We start from the raw sequence: 17,116 nt of genomic DNA on the forward strand, positions 1-17,116 counted from the left end.
CAGAGGATATTCGGCAATTTGCTCATTCACACCAACAAAGACCAACATCAGATCAACATGGCATAGTATCACACCTGCATCTACCCAGGTAAAGACAAAAACACTGGCAGACCCCTACAGACCTGCTCACACAAGCATAAACCAGCACACAGTCCCCATAGACACAGCAAAGACAGCACAAGACCAACATAAACCAGCATAAAACTGCATGCATCAGGAAAGCCTAGCATCAGACCAGCATAGACCAGCAAGGAAACTCTGCTGTCTTTGCAGTGATGTGCCTGTGCATGCACCTCTTCTGCATGCAGGCCGGCACACTTCTTAAAATGCCTCGCTCCTTATGTGGTCAAAGGTAAAATGGGTTCAGCCCCTAGACACACACTGTGCATCCACGGGTTGAGATGGTCAGTTAATGGTTTCTAAATTGGGATTCAGTCGGTTTTTTGGACGGTGGATTTAATGCACTGGCGTATCCTGGCGGTTGCCTAGTAACGCGCTGGCAGTGGGCGCCGTAGAGAGATCTCTATGGTGGGCGCTCCATTAAAACCGTTGGCGCTCCTGACCTTGGCGTCGTGAATGCGCAAAGCACACAGACTGTGCGAAGCAGGAGATAAGAGTAGAGATCTGTGTGCTTGATACCGAAAACCGGGGGAAATATTCCACACGCAACGCCGTTGTCCTGTAGCGTAACTGACGGGCATGGTATGGAGGATATCTGGAGATGAAGCGCGTTTCAGCCTCTGTAAAAGCAGGTGAGTTTATCCTAATGATGCTGTTTTCTCCTTCTTTTCTCTCTCTTTTTTTTTTTTTTTCCATGAGAATCATCTTTGTTCTGATTGATCACTTAGATATAGACCAATGTTTTTTTTCGGGGAGGGGGGGTTCGTTTCAAAGCGATGCTTCAGCGATATGGCACAGCGGGGTATTTCTTAGCACGACATATTTTATTCCGTTTTGTCCGATATTGCACCGTCCTAGACCCAGATTAAACAAGCTTCCAGTCACAACGTGAGGCAGCGCACACACACTACAGCAGTTTGTCGATGCTACGTGGGCTGTGGCTTGGTTTTCTCCCCGGGTCTGGATCCTTGCATTAATTTATAAAGCAGTGATCATTATGTTGAGTGCTACCTACATGTCCTCTGGAAGGTGTTTTTTTTTTTCTTTCTTTCTCCCCCTTCATCAATCTCTGCTCCTCTTTACTGCACTGCTAAATTAAGGGGGGGGGGGGGTTTGGGGATATCCTCTAAAACGGGTTTGATCCACACCAGTCGAATTACAAGGGCATTTGGAGCCCTGTCCTGTTGTCTGACATACAAGGCTCCTTCTGAAACGCTTTCATGTTTAGGGCCCCCGGGCTACCAGAGACCCAGTCGATGGGATGTTGTCCCAGAGATTTTCATTAGTGTTGAATTGGTGTTGAATTGTGTGTTTATCAGGGATGTAGGTGTTGGGATGGTGATGGTGGGGGTGAAACACGATTATAGCAATCATTCTAATAGGTCTGCAACTGGGATCAAGTCAGTCAAATGGGAATTAAACTATTTTGGTCACAGGAAATGTGGCAGGGCCAGATATTTTCACCCCAAACCACCACTGTGATGCATAAACATCTGGCTGGAGCGAGATCGTCTATTAGTGTAAAATATTATGGCTGTAAAGCATTTTGATTTTTGGATGTATCAGTTAGTTACCGGGTTCTGGGCATGATGCCAGCCTAAATTGCCCAATAACTTGCAGTGTATCAAACTTGACTGAGTGATGTCTCTGTTTTATTACATGGCCCATTTGGTGTAAGCTATAAAGCTTTTATCCACATCTGTCCCATCCCAGACCAGAAGAAGTTGGAAAAAGCAGTATTCGGCTTCTTTTGAGTCTGTGCAGTGATGTCAGCGAAACAAAAAAAAAAAATGCACTTTTTGTTTTAGGTACAGCCCCAAATCAATTAAAGTACAAGTTTGATTTGAAGTAAGAACGCAAAAAAACGTGCCAGTTGACTGGTATTGTTACCATGCATGTGTAATTTAAAATGATGTGCCATTCATTTTAAGAATTCATATCATTCCTTTGATCTACAGAAGCTCCAGCGGTATCTTTTTTCAAAACCACCAGAACTGCTTCTCAAACAAGACACAACTAAGCAAGACTGACTGGGGATGTCCACTGTATAGGATGTTACTGCTAATTTCATAATTTGTCATGATTTCACCGTGGGCTTTTCAAAAAGGGAAAGCTCCAAATGGATCCAAATGATTTATTATCTGTATCACGTTCAAACCAAAAGATGTGCTACTGTAAAAAAAAAAAAAAAAAAGAAATCAGTTTCTTTATCTTTTCCATTTTAATGTCTTGGGAGCTGTACATCATTGTCTCATAACAGATAGGGGGATAGAACAAGCCTTGTCTTTTTTTTGGCTTTGGGGAACCATTCATAACTGTTAATTAATACAGAGACAAAGCTGCCCTGGGGCTGAGAGTTACAATATTTTTTTTTAAAGAGTCACTGTGATAGTGTGAGAGTAGAATCAATCTAATCTGACCCATTGCTTGGAAATAGGCAAACTGCGATGATCTATGCACGGGGTAACACACCACCCCTGCAAAGGAGAGAAGAGGCTCTGTTGGTGTTTATGTTGCCGTGACTGTAAATATTGCAGAGAAAGAGAAAAGCCGAAGCTCCACATCTGTGCTTAATTACTTTCTCATGTTACTTGGAAGAAATCATCCCGTTTTACCAGAAAGTTTCATCAGATTAGAAATGGAGCTATTTAGCTGCGGCCTTTGACAAAGCTCGGAGCAGTGCTCATCAATAACTCTGATTAGGTTAACAAGCTTCTTTTTTGCTTTGCTCATTGACAAGTCTGTGAGAAGCTCATGTCGAGCATATTGTGCTTACTGCCTTTTGAGACCATAAGGAGAAAGATGGGATGCCGCTTAGATTATTAATGAATTTAAATGGAAGAAGAAGAACTCAGTTTGTTCTCTGCGGGTCTCCACGGGTGAGCTTACAATACCGTAGCTGCATGTGTGATGGGCTGACGGTGTGTTTTCCTGTTTGCCAAAGCATGCATACTGATAAACCACGAACCAATTGTCACCTGTCTTTGCACAGGGACTCTCGTGACTGCATATAAATTAGAAAACAGATACTGTGTGTGTGTACAGACAATTAAAGGTCTTTGCATTAGGCAGGCCACTCTATAAAAGACTGAAATATCGAAATATGAGGTTGTAAAGTCAACTAGATTCAATAAATGGCTTTGATTGTGTCTCATTTGTAATTAGTTAAGCAGTATTTTAAAAAAATTGTAAAAATGTGTTGTTGACGTGAGAAAATAGATGAAAAGCAGAATGAAATCTGTCATATTCCAATTCTCTTTCCGCAGCTAACAATTGTTTGGTGAAAGAAGTTAAAATTGTTGTGAAAATAGACTACAACAAATTGAATTTTCAGTAAGAAGTGTCAAAGGATCCTTTTTCCCTACCTGCAAGCCTTCCTGGAGTCATTCAGTTAGCTTGCAATTACTCGCTCTGCTCCGTGAAGAGGATTTGGTGCTGGTGGTCCCGTCAGACGTGTTTGTTCTGGGGATCTTCACTACTTCCATTATGCACCCTCATTTCAGTCGCTGACAGAGTCGCTTCAATGTACTGAAAGTCATGGGAAAGAAACAACCACAATCTATTCTTTGTTTATTGTTTCTTTCCAATCCTCCCCCCCAAAAAAAGAACTGAGTAAAAAATGAAATATCACAATCAAGTCAGAGAAGTTTATTTCCCAGTGAATGTGTCATTTTAAGAATTCTTCACTACGTTTAAAGATTTGTCTTCTTTTTTTTTTTTTTTTGCTCGTTTAGTTGCTTTACATAAGAAAAAATGGGTGCCTAACACCTTTTATGAAGTGCTTTAACAGCATCACTCGAACATCACAGCAGATGTATTTTTTTTTTCAGATGTGTTATTGCCTCCTCACACTGATATATAAAGATCAGTATTCAGTGATTTGTACCTGTGCGAGCAAGGTATGAAAGATTTTCTCTTTTAAGGCATTTTGTCTCAGAAAGGTTACCAGCAAGCTTATCTCAGAAGCTATTACTACCTGAGATATTCCACCCTTCCATCCATCCTTTCTTCCTACTTTATTGCGAGTAGGGTTGTAGAGAGCTGGAGGCTATCACAGCTGACCGTGGGCTAAAGGCGGCATTTACCTGAGAGAGGTCACCGGTCCCATTTCAGGGCTGGAACCTGAAATATTGATCAAAGATAATACTTCAATCCAAAGATTGTCAGTTATAAACGTCTTCCACTGTTTCAATTTCTTTGGATGCTTTCTGGCCTAATGTCTCTAATCTTCTTTTTTTCAGATTTGTACACACTGCAATGAAAAGTGGAAGCGGAGGCAGTTCATATCTGACTCAAGTGTATTTGGATTTGATAACTATCGGATCTAACGGCGCAGTGAGTGATGTCTGCTTGACACGGGCGTTGCAAAGGGACTAAACAGACACTACAGTGTGCATTTGTGTTGTGCAAGGGCACTGTCTTGCCCAGACCATGTGGCTGGCTACGTTTAGAGACCATCTGTTGCCTGCACACCTGCTACATCAGCAAGGGACTGCAACCATCACCCACTGTGCTCTTCTTTGGTGGATATTATGTTCCTGCTGGTCATTGACCAAGTCAACAAGCCAGAAATTCTACCCAACTGTGACGACCCAGTTTGGGAAACTGCGCGGGCTCCGGGTTCCCGTCCCCAGCGAGGTCCTCCGGCCCGTTGATCAGTACCTCGGAGTCCCCTATGCCGCTCCACCTGTGGGTGAGAAGCGATTCATGCCCCCTGAGCAGCCCTCCTCTTGGTCAGGTGTCAAAAATGCTACCCACTTCATGCCTGTGTGCCCTCAAAACATCCACAACACCGTGCCAGAGATCATGATGCCCATATGGTTCACCTACAACCTGGATACAGTAGCCACATACATTCAGGATCAGAGCGAGGACTGTTTGTATCTAAACATCTACGCTCCGACAGATGATGGTGAGTTGGCGTGGTAAAACAGACAGCAATGTCTGTCCGTGTCCACTGATCGTTGTTCTTCTGACCCTGACGTTGTCTTGTGATCATCATAAATCATGTGTGTGACCACTGCCCATGACATTGCTGCCACCAAGGGCTGATTTACCATTGAACGCAGTGTCATCATTGTCTGATACGTTCTCATCACATTAATAAGCAGGAAATTATTTGGTAGCTATGGCGACTGAAGATGTTGCCCTGACATCACTAAAGGCATCTTTCATATGGCTGCACCTGTAAAAGCACGATTAAACTTGAGGTGTGTGCTTGTGTTCCAAAAGTCCACCTAAACCAAGCAATAATTCTGTCGCTTCAAAACTGATGAACCAAGCGTATTGTCCTGTCACCACTGACCATCAGTTGTAATTGCAAAGGGCTAGTAGAAGTATAATTGCCAGCTTTTCATGTTTTGTCATGTTTATACATTTTATATTACTGAATCACTGCTTTGTTCAGACAGTATGTCTGTTGGGGGCCAATTAGTGAGATACAGGAGTCAACTGCCTACTGCATACTGAATCTTTTCCTATTTCTCTAACTAATAGAACTGTGAAATGAACCAGCAAGGGAACATTTTGTGAGCCTTCTGTGAATTTGTAGATTAGCGAAACAATTTAATATCACAATAATACTGCATGTTTTATAGATCTTGTGTAGACAAACAGAGTTCTTTTGTTCAGATTGCTTCAAAACACCAATTAAACCTGATTCCAGTGAATGTCTTGCCTTTTCCACAAACATTTGGCATAATACAAAACATTCGGCATTCAAAGTTAAATCGTGTTCAGCCGTGTATGTAAAATACCGCTCTTTGACGGGCTCCTCTGTGGTAGCATAGCAACAACAGATAAACAACAGCCTGCTTGAGAGGTAGCTGTCCAAAATGGTGCAGCCCACATTTTACAAAGCCCCTCGGCTGAGTGCTGCATGCCTGTAGGGCTCCTCACCTGGCACACAAACAGGTAAATTAAATTTCACATTTACATTTTTATTTCAGGGCAAAAGGTACTCCCCTTTTCTTCCATACAGTTTATCTCTTAAGACTCTGTCATTGCTTTTTTAATATGCACCTCAGGCCGTCTGTGACTTTATTGTTTGTTTTATTGATGCAGAACTTGTTCTTGCTCATAGCAATGTGCAGGGTTTTTTTTTTTTAAACATCAGATTTGTGACAGTGATTTGGCAATCTCTGCTTTTTTAATGCTATTTTATATCTATTTTTGCAGTTTGGTTTCCAAGTGAAGGCAGAGAAGGTTTTTTTTTTTTTTTTTTCTTTAATTCATTAATTTAGTCATAAATCATACGCATAATATGTTTACTAAGTGCCCTGCAGCAGTTTACCTGGAGACATGACATGACAGCTGTAGAAACTAATAAAATTAGCAAAGTCAAAGTTAGTAAAGCCTTCACATTTAATGGTGTGTGTATTTGGAAATGTATGGACATCTAATTTATTATTATCTCTTAAACATACCTAACAAGAAACAACATTGTTCACTTCACCAAAAGAAAAATGGTAAACACGTATTATTTTGTAATTGTCGTATTACAATTACGTTCTCTATCCCCAAAGAATTGACTAAATGTCATTTACTTTTTCTGGGGTTTTTTCCCTTTTGTTTTTGCCACCATAATTATAGGATTTATATTAAACCAATCATGCTATTTTGAATTCTGTACTTGTTTTTTTTTCCTTATGTGAATCCCAGGGAGCCAACACAAGAAAAAGGGGGCGGCTTTCTCACATGCTGAGACTCATATATCCGAAGGTATTTTCAAGAGCTCAAAGTCTTAATGCATGGACTCTTTCAGTTTCAACATGTTACCAATCTGTAGTTTCTGCTTTCCAAAAGAACTCCCGGGGTTCTTTCTTTTGAGTGGAATATGAAAAAAGCAATGGTGTTATCTGATTTGTGATTACATAAGTTTGCTGTTTCTGAATCTCATGTCTCGATTTGAGCTCCGTTGCAGTCCTTTTCAGTAAGTGCTACGTCTCTATTGCCATGCACATTGATCCACAGACTGCATTATCTACTTATCTGTCGTACAGTCCCTTCTAAAGAGAGTCATTAGTCAATATAATAAATTGGCCACAAAACATGAAATAAAGATTTTCTATTTCCGAACAAAAAAATAGAAAGCGGTTATGTTTTTAGCTTGTAGGTACTTAAGGAGAGTGAGAGATCAGTGTAGCGTGTTATTTCACTCTGCAAATCTTCAAATTTGAATCAATACATTTTTATGCTTTCCATCTAATCAAGAAAATTTTATATGTTGCAGTATGCTTGCTCAAACATCTCACATGCAAGATATAACTGTTTATTATATTATTATTCATACAGCCTTGTCAGAGTGTAATTATCATGCATTCTTTGATTGTCATTGCAGCCTTCAAACTTCAGGCATATCACCCCAGCTTGCTTCAAAGCACATTTTCTAAGCAGTCTTTTCTCATACCTCATACTGAACAGTTGGGACATAAAGTTTTGTTAACAGTGCACCATCAATTCTCAATTCTACCACAGTTGCCCCTGTAGTTGTTTGCTCAGCATATGTGTGTGTGTTGATGTTGCAGATATAAGGGACTCTGAAGCGCGACCTGTGATGGTCTACATCCACGGAGGCTCCTACATGGAGGGCACTGGAAACATGATGGACGGCAGCGTTCTGGCCAGTTATGGAAATGTTGTTGTCGTGACACTCAACTACAGAATTGGCATACTAGGTGATGACACCATCTTTGTGTCGTAACTCTGAATAGGGTATTTAGCCTTGTTTCAGTTGAGTAAATAAACGGCTTTAATGGTCATTAATTTCCACTTGTACAGCTGGTATAAGTCTATAAAAGCTGTAGGTGCTTCAAAAATGTGAAACTAAACAAAACTGTTGCAAAGTGATGCCACAGTCTTTTCACAAGGCTTGATTTGCATGTAAGTTTCATCATCAGATGAAAAGTGACATTAATACTAAGCATGTCTTGTCCTTGTTTTGTAAGATCTGTTTTATATCTCGTCTGAAAATGCAAATTATTCTCCCTTAGAAGAATTTATGTAATCTATATACGATTGTCATTCTTTGCTTTCCTTGAAAGTAAAATGATTTAAATATACAAAGGCATTCGGCATTCGCAAGGTCAGGAAGAGTGAGGTGTTTAGATGAGAAGAGGCAAGGCAATAACTAATAGGATCAATTGTAAGCGAGCCAGGGCCCTCGGTGTGGGTCTATAAAATCCATCTAAAGTGGAAGGTTTGTTTATTTATGCATGTTAAATGTTATCAAGCCTCACTGTTGTCAGGGGTATTTTCAGATTTGATGAGCAGCGCCTGGATCACTTCCTGAGGGGCGCTGATTCTTGGCGACTGTTGCAAGGAGATGACTAAAAAAGTGAAGCGCTGTGCGAGAGAGCAAAAGCATATTTACTACACCTGAGGGGGAACAGTGTCAGTTCATTGAGATGCCCTGCTGGGCTACAGCTTTAGATCAAAGCGGGGACATATACTGTAGAGCTCCGCTTCAGCACTGGCTCTGTTGTCTCCCTGTATATATCAGGCTTTCTCAGTACTGGGGACCAGGCAGCAAAAGGAAACTATGGGCTCCTGGACCAGATTCAAGCTCTCCGCTGGATAAGTAAAAACATTGGTTACTTTGGAGGAGATCCGGGTCGGATCACAGTTTTTGGATCTGGAATCGGTGCCTCCTGCGTCAGTCTACTAACTCTGTCCCATCACTCCGAGGGTAAGAATCTACAAGTCACTATTTTAAAGTTATCCTAGACTTTTATTGGCCTTTATTTAGAAAACTGTGTTGTTACCCAGAGTTCAAGTAATAATTGATGTAATAATGCATATCTAGTGTCAGTAAGCATGGACCCCAGATATCAGGTTTAATCTCTTCAAGTAAATTAATTTGATCTTTTCAAACAATTTTTCAATCTTTTTTGAATTTGGTTCGTTGTTTCAAGTGTATATCCAAACGGTCTGGCAGGGAGATGAAGTGTTATAATATGAGAGTAGGGTAACGGGGGTATTTGTTAAGTAAGTGATTGCTTTTGTTCCCCTCTACTCAATCTAATCAGACTAAAAGCTCTCCCTCTTTAAACGTGAAGCTCTTAAAGAAGCCTACTGGTATTATAAAGTTTTCATCATGTCGTCAGATTCACCTGTGAACACTAGTTTTTACCATTCCGTCTGATTTATATTTCAGCCGCTCAGCGTCAGATTTGTTTTCATTGTTTACCTGCCTGCGGTGTCCAGAAAATATTAAAAAATACCAGTGATCGAGATGCATTTGTCTACTGTCATTGTGAAACCTTGAGGAAAAACACTGTTTGGCAAAGACATGGTTGGCATGAGGATGAATCAGAACCTGAAAGCAGTTTGAATTCTTTTCTGTGAAAATTGATGTTTTTCCACAGATACGTTGTCTCTGCTGTAATTGGAAATGACATATTTCAGATCAAATTCCTCGACAAATCAGCACTATTTACAGGTCATATTATTGAAGTCATTTAGTATCACTCAATGTGAATTACGTCTAAATAATTTTAAGTTATCTAAAAGAGTATGGTATCTCATACCTCCTCAAAATAAATTGAGAACAAGTAAAACAAATGTTTTCCTGAGCAAGAATGAATGAAAGATGATGGTGAAACTATTCTTTTAACCATCTTATCACCCTGGTTCAACCATTGCACCCAGACAAACCCCAACAAGGGCAGAAATTGTGAGTTTTCATCAATGCCAGGGAGGCTGCGGCAGCTGTCCTTTGTGAGATTTGTGTTGGATGTCCTATAGCTCGGCTGCAGCAAATGCACAAAGACCTCCGGCTGTCTTTGAAGTAGACTAGCTCGCTGCTGCCCTAAAAAAAAAAAAAAAAATGACAGCAAAGGAGGGAGAAAGTGACACTGTGCCCGCACTCTTTTTCCAGTGACTGTTGTGCCTTAACTTTGCCAGAATATTTTTTGAGTTGATACATATCACTTGTCATTTTTAGGTGGTAGATATGAAACCCGTAGAGACAGAGGTGACGCACTGCATATAAACAATTCAACAGAGCAGTGTGTTTACTGTATCAACATCGAAGGATCAGGGTTACTGCATATTCAGCTCTCTGCACACACCCTCCACCGCACAGTTGGCATCAGCAGTCGATATATGTAAGCTACACAGCTTGTTAGACACACAGAATTAACGATTCCACAATTACTGTATGTCTGTGAATAGCTGGTGTCAGGAAAAGCAGACACCTCTTCACTGAAACAGTGCTGCAAATTGATCATTAGTTTGACGTGCACTCACTGTCATCTGCATAGGGAAACAAGTGAGAGGATCAGCAGAGAAAACCAGGAACTCGGGGCATTTTCTTGTCAGTATTTTAAATGCAAAAGAAGCCAACATCCTATTACCAGTTAATTTCTTCGACCAGCTGCTTCAATTATGAGCCTCTGACCAGGTCAACTAACGGACCTGATCACTCCTACTGTTTTGTCTCTGCAGATAGTAATCCCTGAACATCACATGTGGCCTTGCTCACGTTTATCAACCTGAATTTTCTGTCGTAACAGGCTTTTGATTGAATTATGAATAGCAATTAGCGTAAACTGAATCACATATTTGCTTCGAGCTGCTATAAATAACAATGATTCCAAGGGTTAAGCACCGTTCTCTGAGCCTCTGTCCTGTCTCTTTTTGTTCTGAAATTTGTGTCCCAAGGTCTGTTCCACAGAGCCATCATCCAAAGTGGTTCAGCACTATCCAGCTGGGCTGTCAACTACCAACCAGTCAAGTACACTCGCATGCTTGCTGAGAGGGTTGGCTGTAACGTGTTGGACACAGTGGACATGGTTTCCTGCCTGCAGAAGAAGAGTGCTAAGGAGCTGGTAGAGCAAGATATCCAGGCAGCTCGATACCGCGTGGCTTTTGGTCCTGTCATCGATGGAGACGTCATCCCAGATGACCCTGAGATATTGATGGAGCAGGGCGAGTTTCTTAACTACGATATAATGCTTGGTGTCAATCAGGGAGAGGGACTGCGCTTTGTGGAGAACGTCATGGACCTGGAGGAAGGAGTGTCTGGCAGCGATTTTGACTTTGCTGTGTCAGACTTTGTGGACAGTTTGTATGGCTATCCAGAAGGGAAGGACACGTTGAGGGAGACAATTAAATTCATGTACACAGATTGGGCTGACAAAGACAACCCGGAGACCAGGAGGAAGACCTTGGTGGCCCTCTTCACCGACCACCAGTGGGTGGAACCATCAGTGGTGACGGCTGACCTGCACGCCCGCTATGGCTCGCCAACATACTTCTACGCCTTCTACCACCACTGCCAGAGCCTTATGAAGCCGGTGTGGTCAGACTCAGCGCATGGAGATGAGGTGCCTTACGTGTTTGGCATCCCCATGGTCGGCCCGACGGATCTGTTCCCCTGTAACTTCTCCAGGAATGACATCATGCTCAGTGCGGTGGTCATGACTTACTGGACCAACTTTGCAAAGAGTGGGTGAGTAACGAATTGAGAAATAAACACAAGCACATGGAATAAGTTATTTACAAATTATATCCAAGCTGTAGATTCTCATTCTGTATCTAATTTCTAACACTTAAAATGTGTTAACTCCTGTTAACTTTATTAAGTTGTACTTAGTTACAAGTGGAGCTGCATGGCATGCCTCTAAAATTTATCATCATCACAATATCAACCTTGACAATATACATTTCACAAAAGACTGACTGAAATTGTTTCCATGCAATGTGGATTCATGCACAGCATGCCAACATATCTGGCCAATCAGATGGAGCCTGACTGTATTTCATTTTGTGAACAATTATCGTGATTCTTCATTATTCAAAATTACATCATAACTGGTAGCAACAGGCCAGAAATTGGAAGGAAAAATTGCTTAAAAAAAACAACAACTCTGTCCTTCCCTGAGATTTCCACCTATTAATTCAAAGCACATTTCTCAAATAATTCTCGTTTGAAATAATTAACACTATTGGCTACAAAAATACAGATACTGAAATGTTAGATCATTAATTTTGGGAAGCAGTTTGTGATTTTAAAAGTAGCATAGTGGATTACATGGTACAAATTCTTACAAGGACTAAAGATAATAGTTGATTACACTAATATGAGTATTTGTAATTTGTTAATTATTTCCCTGTTAAATTTTAACATAACCATCCTCTGGAATCTGCTTTCCTCATTTTGTGCTGAGACGTTGTTTCTCTAACTTGAGCTGCAGTTTCTTGTCCTTTATATGCTAAAATGACTCAGCTTTGAAGTGCCTTCTAATTAAATGCAGCCTGAGCGCTCATTGACATGTTGTCTGACCTTAACTCCTTTTTCAACTGATCAGTTCACAAGAACTTTGACATAAAAACGGCATTACATCTTTTATTGATTCATATAATTTTTTTTTCTGAACATCAAATGTTTAACAATTGATCCATATCGCTCTAAGTTTTAGCTGATTCCATCTAGTTAGGCCGTTTCTGCACCCAAACCTTATGAACTTCTTTCACCGCATACATGATGCCAAATACTTGAAAACATATCCAGTGAGTATTTCTGTAAGCTCATGTTGTTTTCAGGCTTCTGTAAAATCTTGTTTAATGCACATACCAATGTGCCATCACTTTGGGCAGATTTACTGCAGGTAAAGGACTTAAAAGTTTACAGCTTAATTCACATAAAAGTTTAAAACAAACCATCACTGTGAGGAGAACATTTGAAGAGGCAGTTAAGAGATGCTCTATAACCCTAAACCACCTTTACTGTAAGTTATGATTTCAGGTAGGAGTGACACAGATTTCCAGTACAGAAATACATCATGTACACAGTGTGCACTCATGTAATAAAAAGGACAGGTTGTGCTGATCAGCAGGTTGTAAATAGACTTTTTTTTTGCATTGTTGCCTCTTAGTGACGGAACCCTGGTTTAGTTTTGGGGCTTAAGGTCCTGTCTATGTGGAGTTTACATACATATATACTGTACATATCCCCCCTGTGCATGTGGGAGGTTCTGGTTTCCTCCACAATTCAAAAACATGGATGGGATGATTCCCCATACCTGTCTTTGTCCTGTGATGGATTGGTGACTGGTCCAAAGTTTACTCTGCCTTCAGACCATTGTCTGCTGTGATCAACTCCAGCAACCAATGACCTCAACTATGTTAAATAGAAAATAGCTGAATGGATGTGCTGATGAGCAGATTCGTAGTGATTTTAAAACAGCCATTTATCTCAGATTACTGGAAATTGTTAAAAAAAAAATTTTTTTATATATATATATATATATATAGAGAGAGAGAGAGAGAGAGAGATAGATATAGATATAGATATAGATATCTTCTGTCTATCTGTGTATCCATCCTTAGATTTCCTGTGAGTCCTTGTGATATATGTATCTTAGACGACAGAATACTTTTTCATCTTAATAAAGTTTTGCAGTCTTGAGCAAGAGAGTTTATTATCCACGACAGGCTCCAGTCTGATGTTGACCTGAAATTACACTTAGACTGACTCAGCAGCGGAAAAGCCTGCTGTTGAAAGTGCAACGGAGTGAAGCTCTGCAGCTCCTCTTCTGACAACTTGTTTTGCAATTTGTCAAACAGAGGCAAAGATTTCTTGGTTGTTTTGGAATTTAAGAGACAGTTCTGTAGAGGACGTGCAATCCGTTCTTACATTGCTGCATTGTTGAATCCAGTGAATGTTTTTTGATGTTGACCGCGGCAGTAGGCACAGGTCACTGTAGGCTGTTGTTTTAGTGTGTAGGAATGAGGGAATGCTGAGCTCTTGAGGAGAGCTAGTGATATTACATTGTTCATGCAGTTCCTCATTTTCTATTGGGGAATTGGCTTTTTTTTCTTTTTCTTCTCTTTTCTTGATTTAACAGTGCAACAAGAAAGCTTGCTGTTCTTAATAAAACTCATGTCTGGTATCACATTTAACTCTACAATATGTCTCAGCAATTTCTTTCCAATAATAATTGTAGATATTTCCATTAATAATGCATATCATAGTGTGCCAAATGAGAGCAGAATCACCGAAATTGAACAAATATTCAAAGCTGTTTTCCATTGTGTACACCTTCAAAAAATCGATATCAAAATAATTTTTGCCATTCCACTCGCTGTTTCTCAGTCATTTATTTGTCTGGCGAAACATAATCATCAATAAATATAATTGTATCATTGCAGCATGATTGTGCCAAGAGTTAAGAAGCATTGAACTGAATGTAACTCCATTGCCGGTAATGTGTGTTGTGACTTAAATATTTGTTGTTTTGTTCATAGGGATCCGAACAAACCAGTGCCACAGGACACCAAGTTCATCCACACTAAGGCTAACCGCTTCGAGGAGGTCGCCTGGTCCAAGTATGACCCGTACGACCAGCTGTACCTACACATCGGCCTGAAGCCTCGTATCCGTGATCACTACCGCGCCACCAAGGTGGCTTTCTGGAAACACCTGGTGCCCCACCTCTATAACCTCCATGACATGTTCCACTATTCATCCACCACCACCAAGGTCACACCACTGGACCCCACCCAGGCCAACGGCAAGAGATCTGGCAGCACCGGCCGGCCTCCCATATCCACAGCCCACAGTGACGGAGAGGGAGGCAGAGAGATGGGCCCTCTGATCATGCCTAATCCGAGAGATTATTCCACGGAGCTCAGCGTCACCATCGCTGTCGGGGCGTCACTGCTCTTCCTCAACGTCCTGGCCTTTGCGGCTTTGTACTACCGCAAGGATAAGCGCAGTCGCCAGGACACTTCGCAGCAGCCCAGTCCCCAACGCGACAGCAAAGGCAACAATGCCAGTCACACCACCACGGTGGACGAAACCCTATCATCCCAGCAAAGGAACCCATGCGAGGCCCTTCACAATCCTCTCCACGTCTCACCGAGCTTGGACTACACACTCAGTCAGCGCCGCTCTCCGGATGACATTCCTTTGATGACCCCCAATAACATCACTATGATCCCCAACTCGCTCATGGGCCTCTCCAACATGAGTCCATACAGCACCTTTCCGGCTGGTTACAGCTCCGCAGGCCTGCCCAGCACCCACTCGACCACACGGGTATAGTCTGCCAAGAGACGCAGCTCAGAAATGTGACGTACTTAAAACTTGGAAATGTAAAGCTGTATTTAGGATGTGTAGGTAAAATAGGATTGAATATGTTTGTTCTGTCGTTTCCAAAGGTGTACAACCACCAACATCCTGCCTTTGCTCTCTCATAATAGGAAGTCTAACTGCAAAGTCATTTTATAATAATCATTTTCAAAGGCAGACAAAAAGAAAAAGTGCATTTCATTTTCCACTTTGGCTTTTTTGGAACTTTACCTAGCAAGAACTTAGTATAATGTTTATACAGTTGGATTTGTATGGAAAGCTTTTTCTTACTCTGTGATATCTATTTTGATCTCGTGGAACTAAGTGACATTACAACTCGTGGTGGACGGAGATGAGATCTGGAAGAGCGGAAAAGCAGTATTATTATTACTCTTATCAAGCTATTTTATACATATTTCTCATGGTGCATTGCTTATTATAAAAATGTATTTTTACTGTATTTACTTTCAAATGCCTTGTACATCGCTTACATAAGGAATTACTGTGGAATCACAACTACAATGGAGCAAAACTTCACTCAGATACTGGTCACACGTGGTAAACGAGTTAGTGCAAAAATATAGCACCAGCGTGTGCGTGGGTTCGTGTGGGTGTGTGAGCGTGTGGTTGGGTGAAAACTGCGGTACAAAAGTGTAAATTAGGCATTGTTTGAGATAACCATTCAGTTTTGCATATGTAGTGTTGTTGTAATTTATTGTAGTCTATTTGAGTATCCTTGCTATACTTTTGTTTAATGTGCTCTTGATTTTTTGCTTAGTACATTGTAGGAATATAACTTCTGCTTCACTATAAAAACAGAAATGCTTAAGATGTGTTTTCATACTCTAACCAACTCATAGTTCTTTTGGCTTGGCTTGTTTGTACAGAATAAACTTAGATCAACATTTTATTTGTCGTTTGTTTATGAATACTGTAAGGTCTCCAGAAAGACAACTGTAATTACATTGTAGTTGTATGTATACCAACTCAAATATTCACATTTTAAAAGGCGTTTGATGAACCTTACAGATTACTGCTCCTACCCCAAGTGGTCCGGACCCCATGCATACCGAGTTATAACCAGGGGCCACGCTTTACTGAATGGACATGACGGACGTGAAGCTTTGAGATTTGATTCCTTCAAAGTAACCATCACATTGTTTAATCTACATGAGCCAACTATTAAAAAGATTTTTGGACCTAAAACTAAGTCTTGTGGGAAATTTTGATTTGTTCACCCTGGAACAATGAGGGATTAGGAAAATGAGCTAATTAAAAGTTAGACAACCATGTGCCAAGTTTGTTAAAGTGTCTACTTTGTGTTCATGTTGGGTTCATGTGATTCCAAAATCCGTTTATGAAATTTGCACCAAAAGCCGAGAAAGAACATATATAATATATTACGATCAGTCACATGATGCAATCACACAAACAAAACATTTGATTTGACTTTTCTGTAATTTATCTGTGGCATACACGACTCGTATGGCCAAAGAGGTTGTTTTGTAAAAAAGCGTAATATTTAAGATTAGATCAGACTAGATTGGATTGGATTGTGCTTTTTTTATCCCATGTTGGGGAAACTCACATTGCTACAGCAGCAGGGAGGTAAGGGGAAACCTCCTGATCTCCTGTATCAAGAGAAAGGAGTGAAAAGAATTTTCTTTTAAATTATAGCTTCCATATAGGTCCATATATCAGTGTGTTAGTGGTTAGTCATCATATTTCAGTCTCTGATGATGATGATGATTGACAGGAATTATACCTGTTAGCATCACTAATTACAGGTGAATGAAGGCATAGTTCTGCCAATCAGCATGAAATAGGACTTTAATAACATAACGTTCAACCTCAGTAAAAAAAAACAAAAAAAAAACATGTTTATCTAATATCAGTACCCACCGTGTAAAATTAAATGTT

At 40.6% G+C, this 17,116-nt stretch overlaps 1 protein-coding gene across 2 annotated transcripts; it reads left to right on the forward strand.

Moving 5' to 3' along the window:
• The first annotated feature begins 458 nt into the window (after positions 1 to 458).
• Positions 459 to 16,489, forward strand: nlgn3b (neuroligin 3b). 2 transcript variants are annotated; one of them, XM_080482715.1, is made up of 7 exons: positions 459 to 752; positions 4,362 to 5,032; positions 6,781 to 6,840; positions 7,647 to 7,796; positions 8,621 to 8,806; positions 10,783 to 11,572; positions 14,371 to 16,489. In XM_080482715.1, exons 2-7 carry the CDS (start codon positions 4,552 to 4,554, stop codon positions 15,167 to 15,169), a joined length of 2,466 nt encoding a protein of 821 aa, XP_080338841.1. In that variant the 5' UTR covers positions 459 to 752; positions 4,362 to 4,551; the 3' UTR covers positions 15,170 to 16,489. The 2 variants fall into 2 exon arrangements, with proteins under 2 accessions (XP_080338841.1, XP_080338842.1); XM_080482716.1 differs by lacking the exon at positions 6,781 to 6,840 and having other exon boundaries at positions 558 to 752; positions 14,371 to 16,398.
• The last annotated feature ends 627 nt before the right edge of the window (positions 16,490 to 17,116 follow it).

This window comes from Lipophrys pholis (genome assembly GCF_963383615.2).
Source record: "Lipophrys pholis genome assembly, chromosome: 16".
Taxonomy (NCBI): domain Eukaryota; kingdom Metazoa; phylum Chordata; class Actinopteri; order Blenniiformes; family Blenniidae; genus Lipophrys; species Lipophrys pholis.

Coding starts and splice junctions, on each gene's coding strand:
- nlgn3b (XM_080482715.1), top strand. CDS start 4,552: ATGTGGCTGGCTACGTTTAGAGACCATCTGTTGCCTGCACACCTGCTA. Junction 5,033..6,780: donor CTACGCTCCGACAGATGATG/GTGAGTTGGCGT, acceptor TGTGAATCCCAG/GGAGCCAACACAAGAAAAAG. Junction 11,573..14,370: donor ACCAACTTTGCAAAGAGTGG/GTGAGTAACGAA, acceptor TTTTGTTCATAG/GGATCCGAACAAACCAGTGC.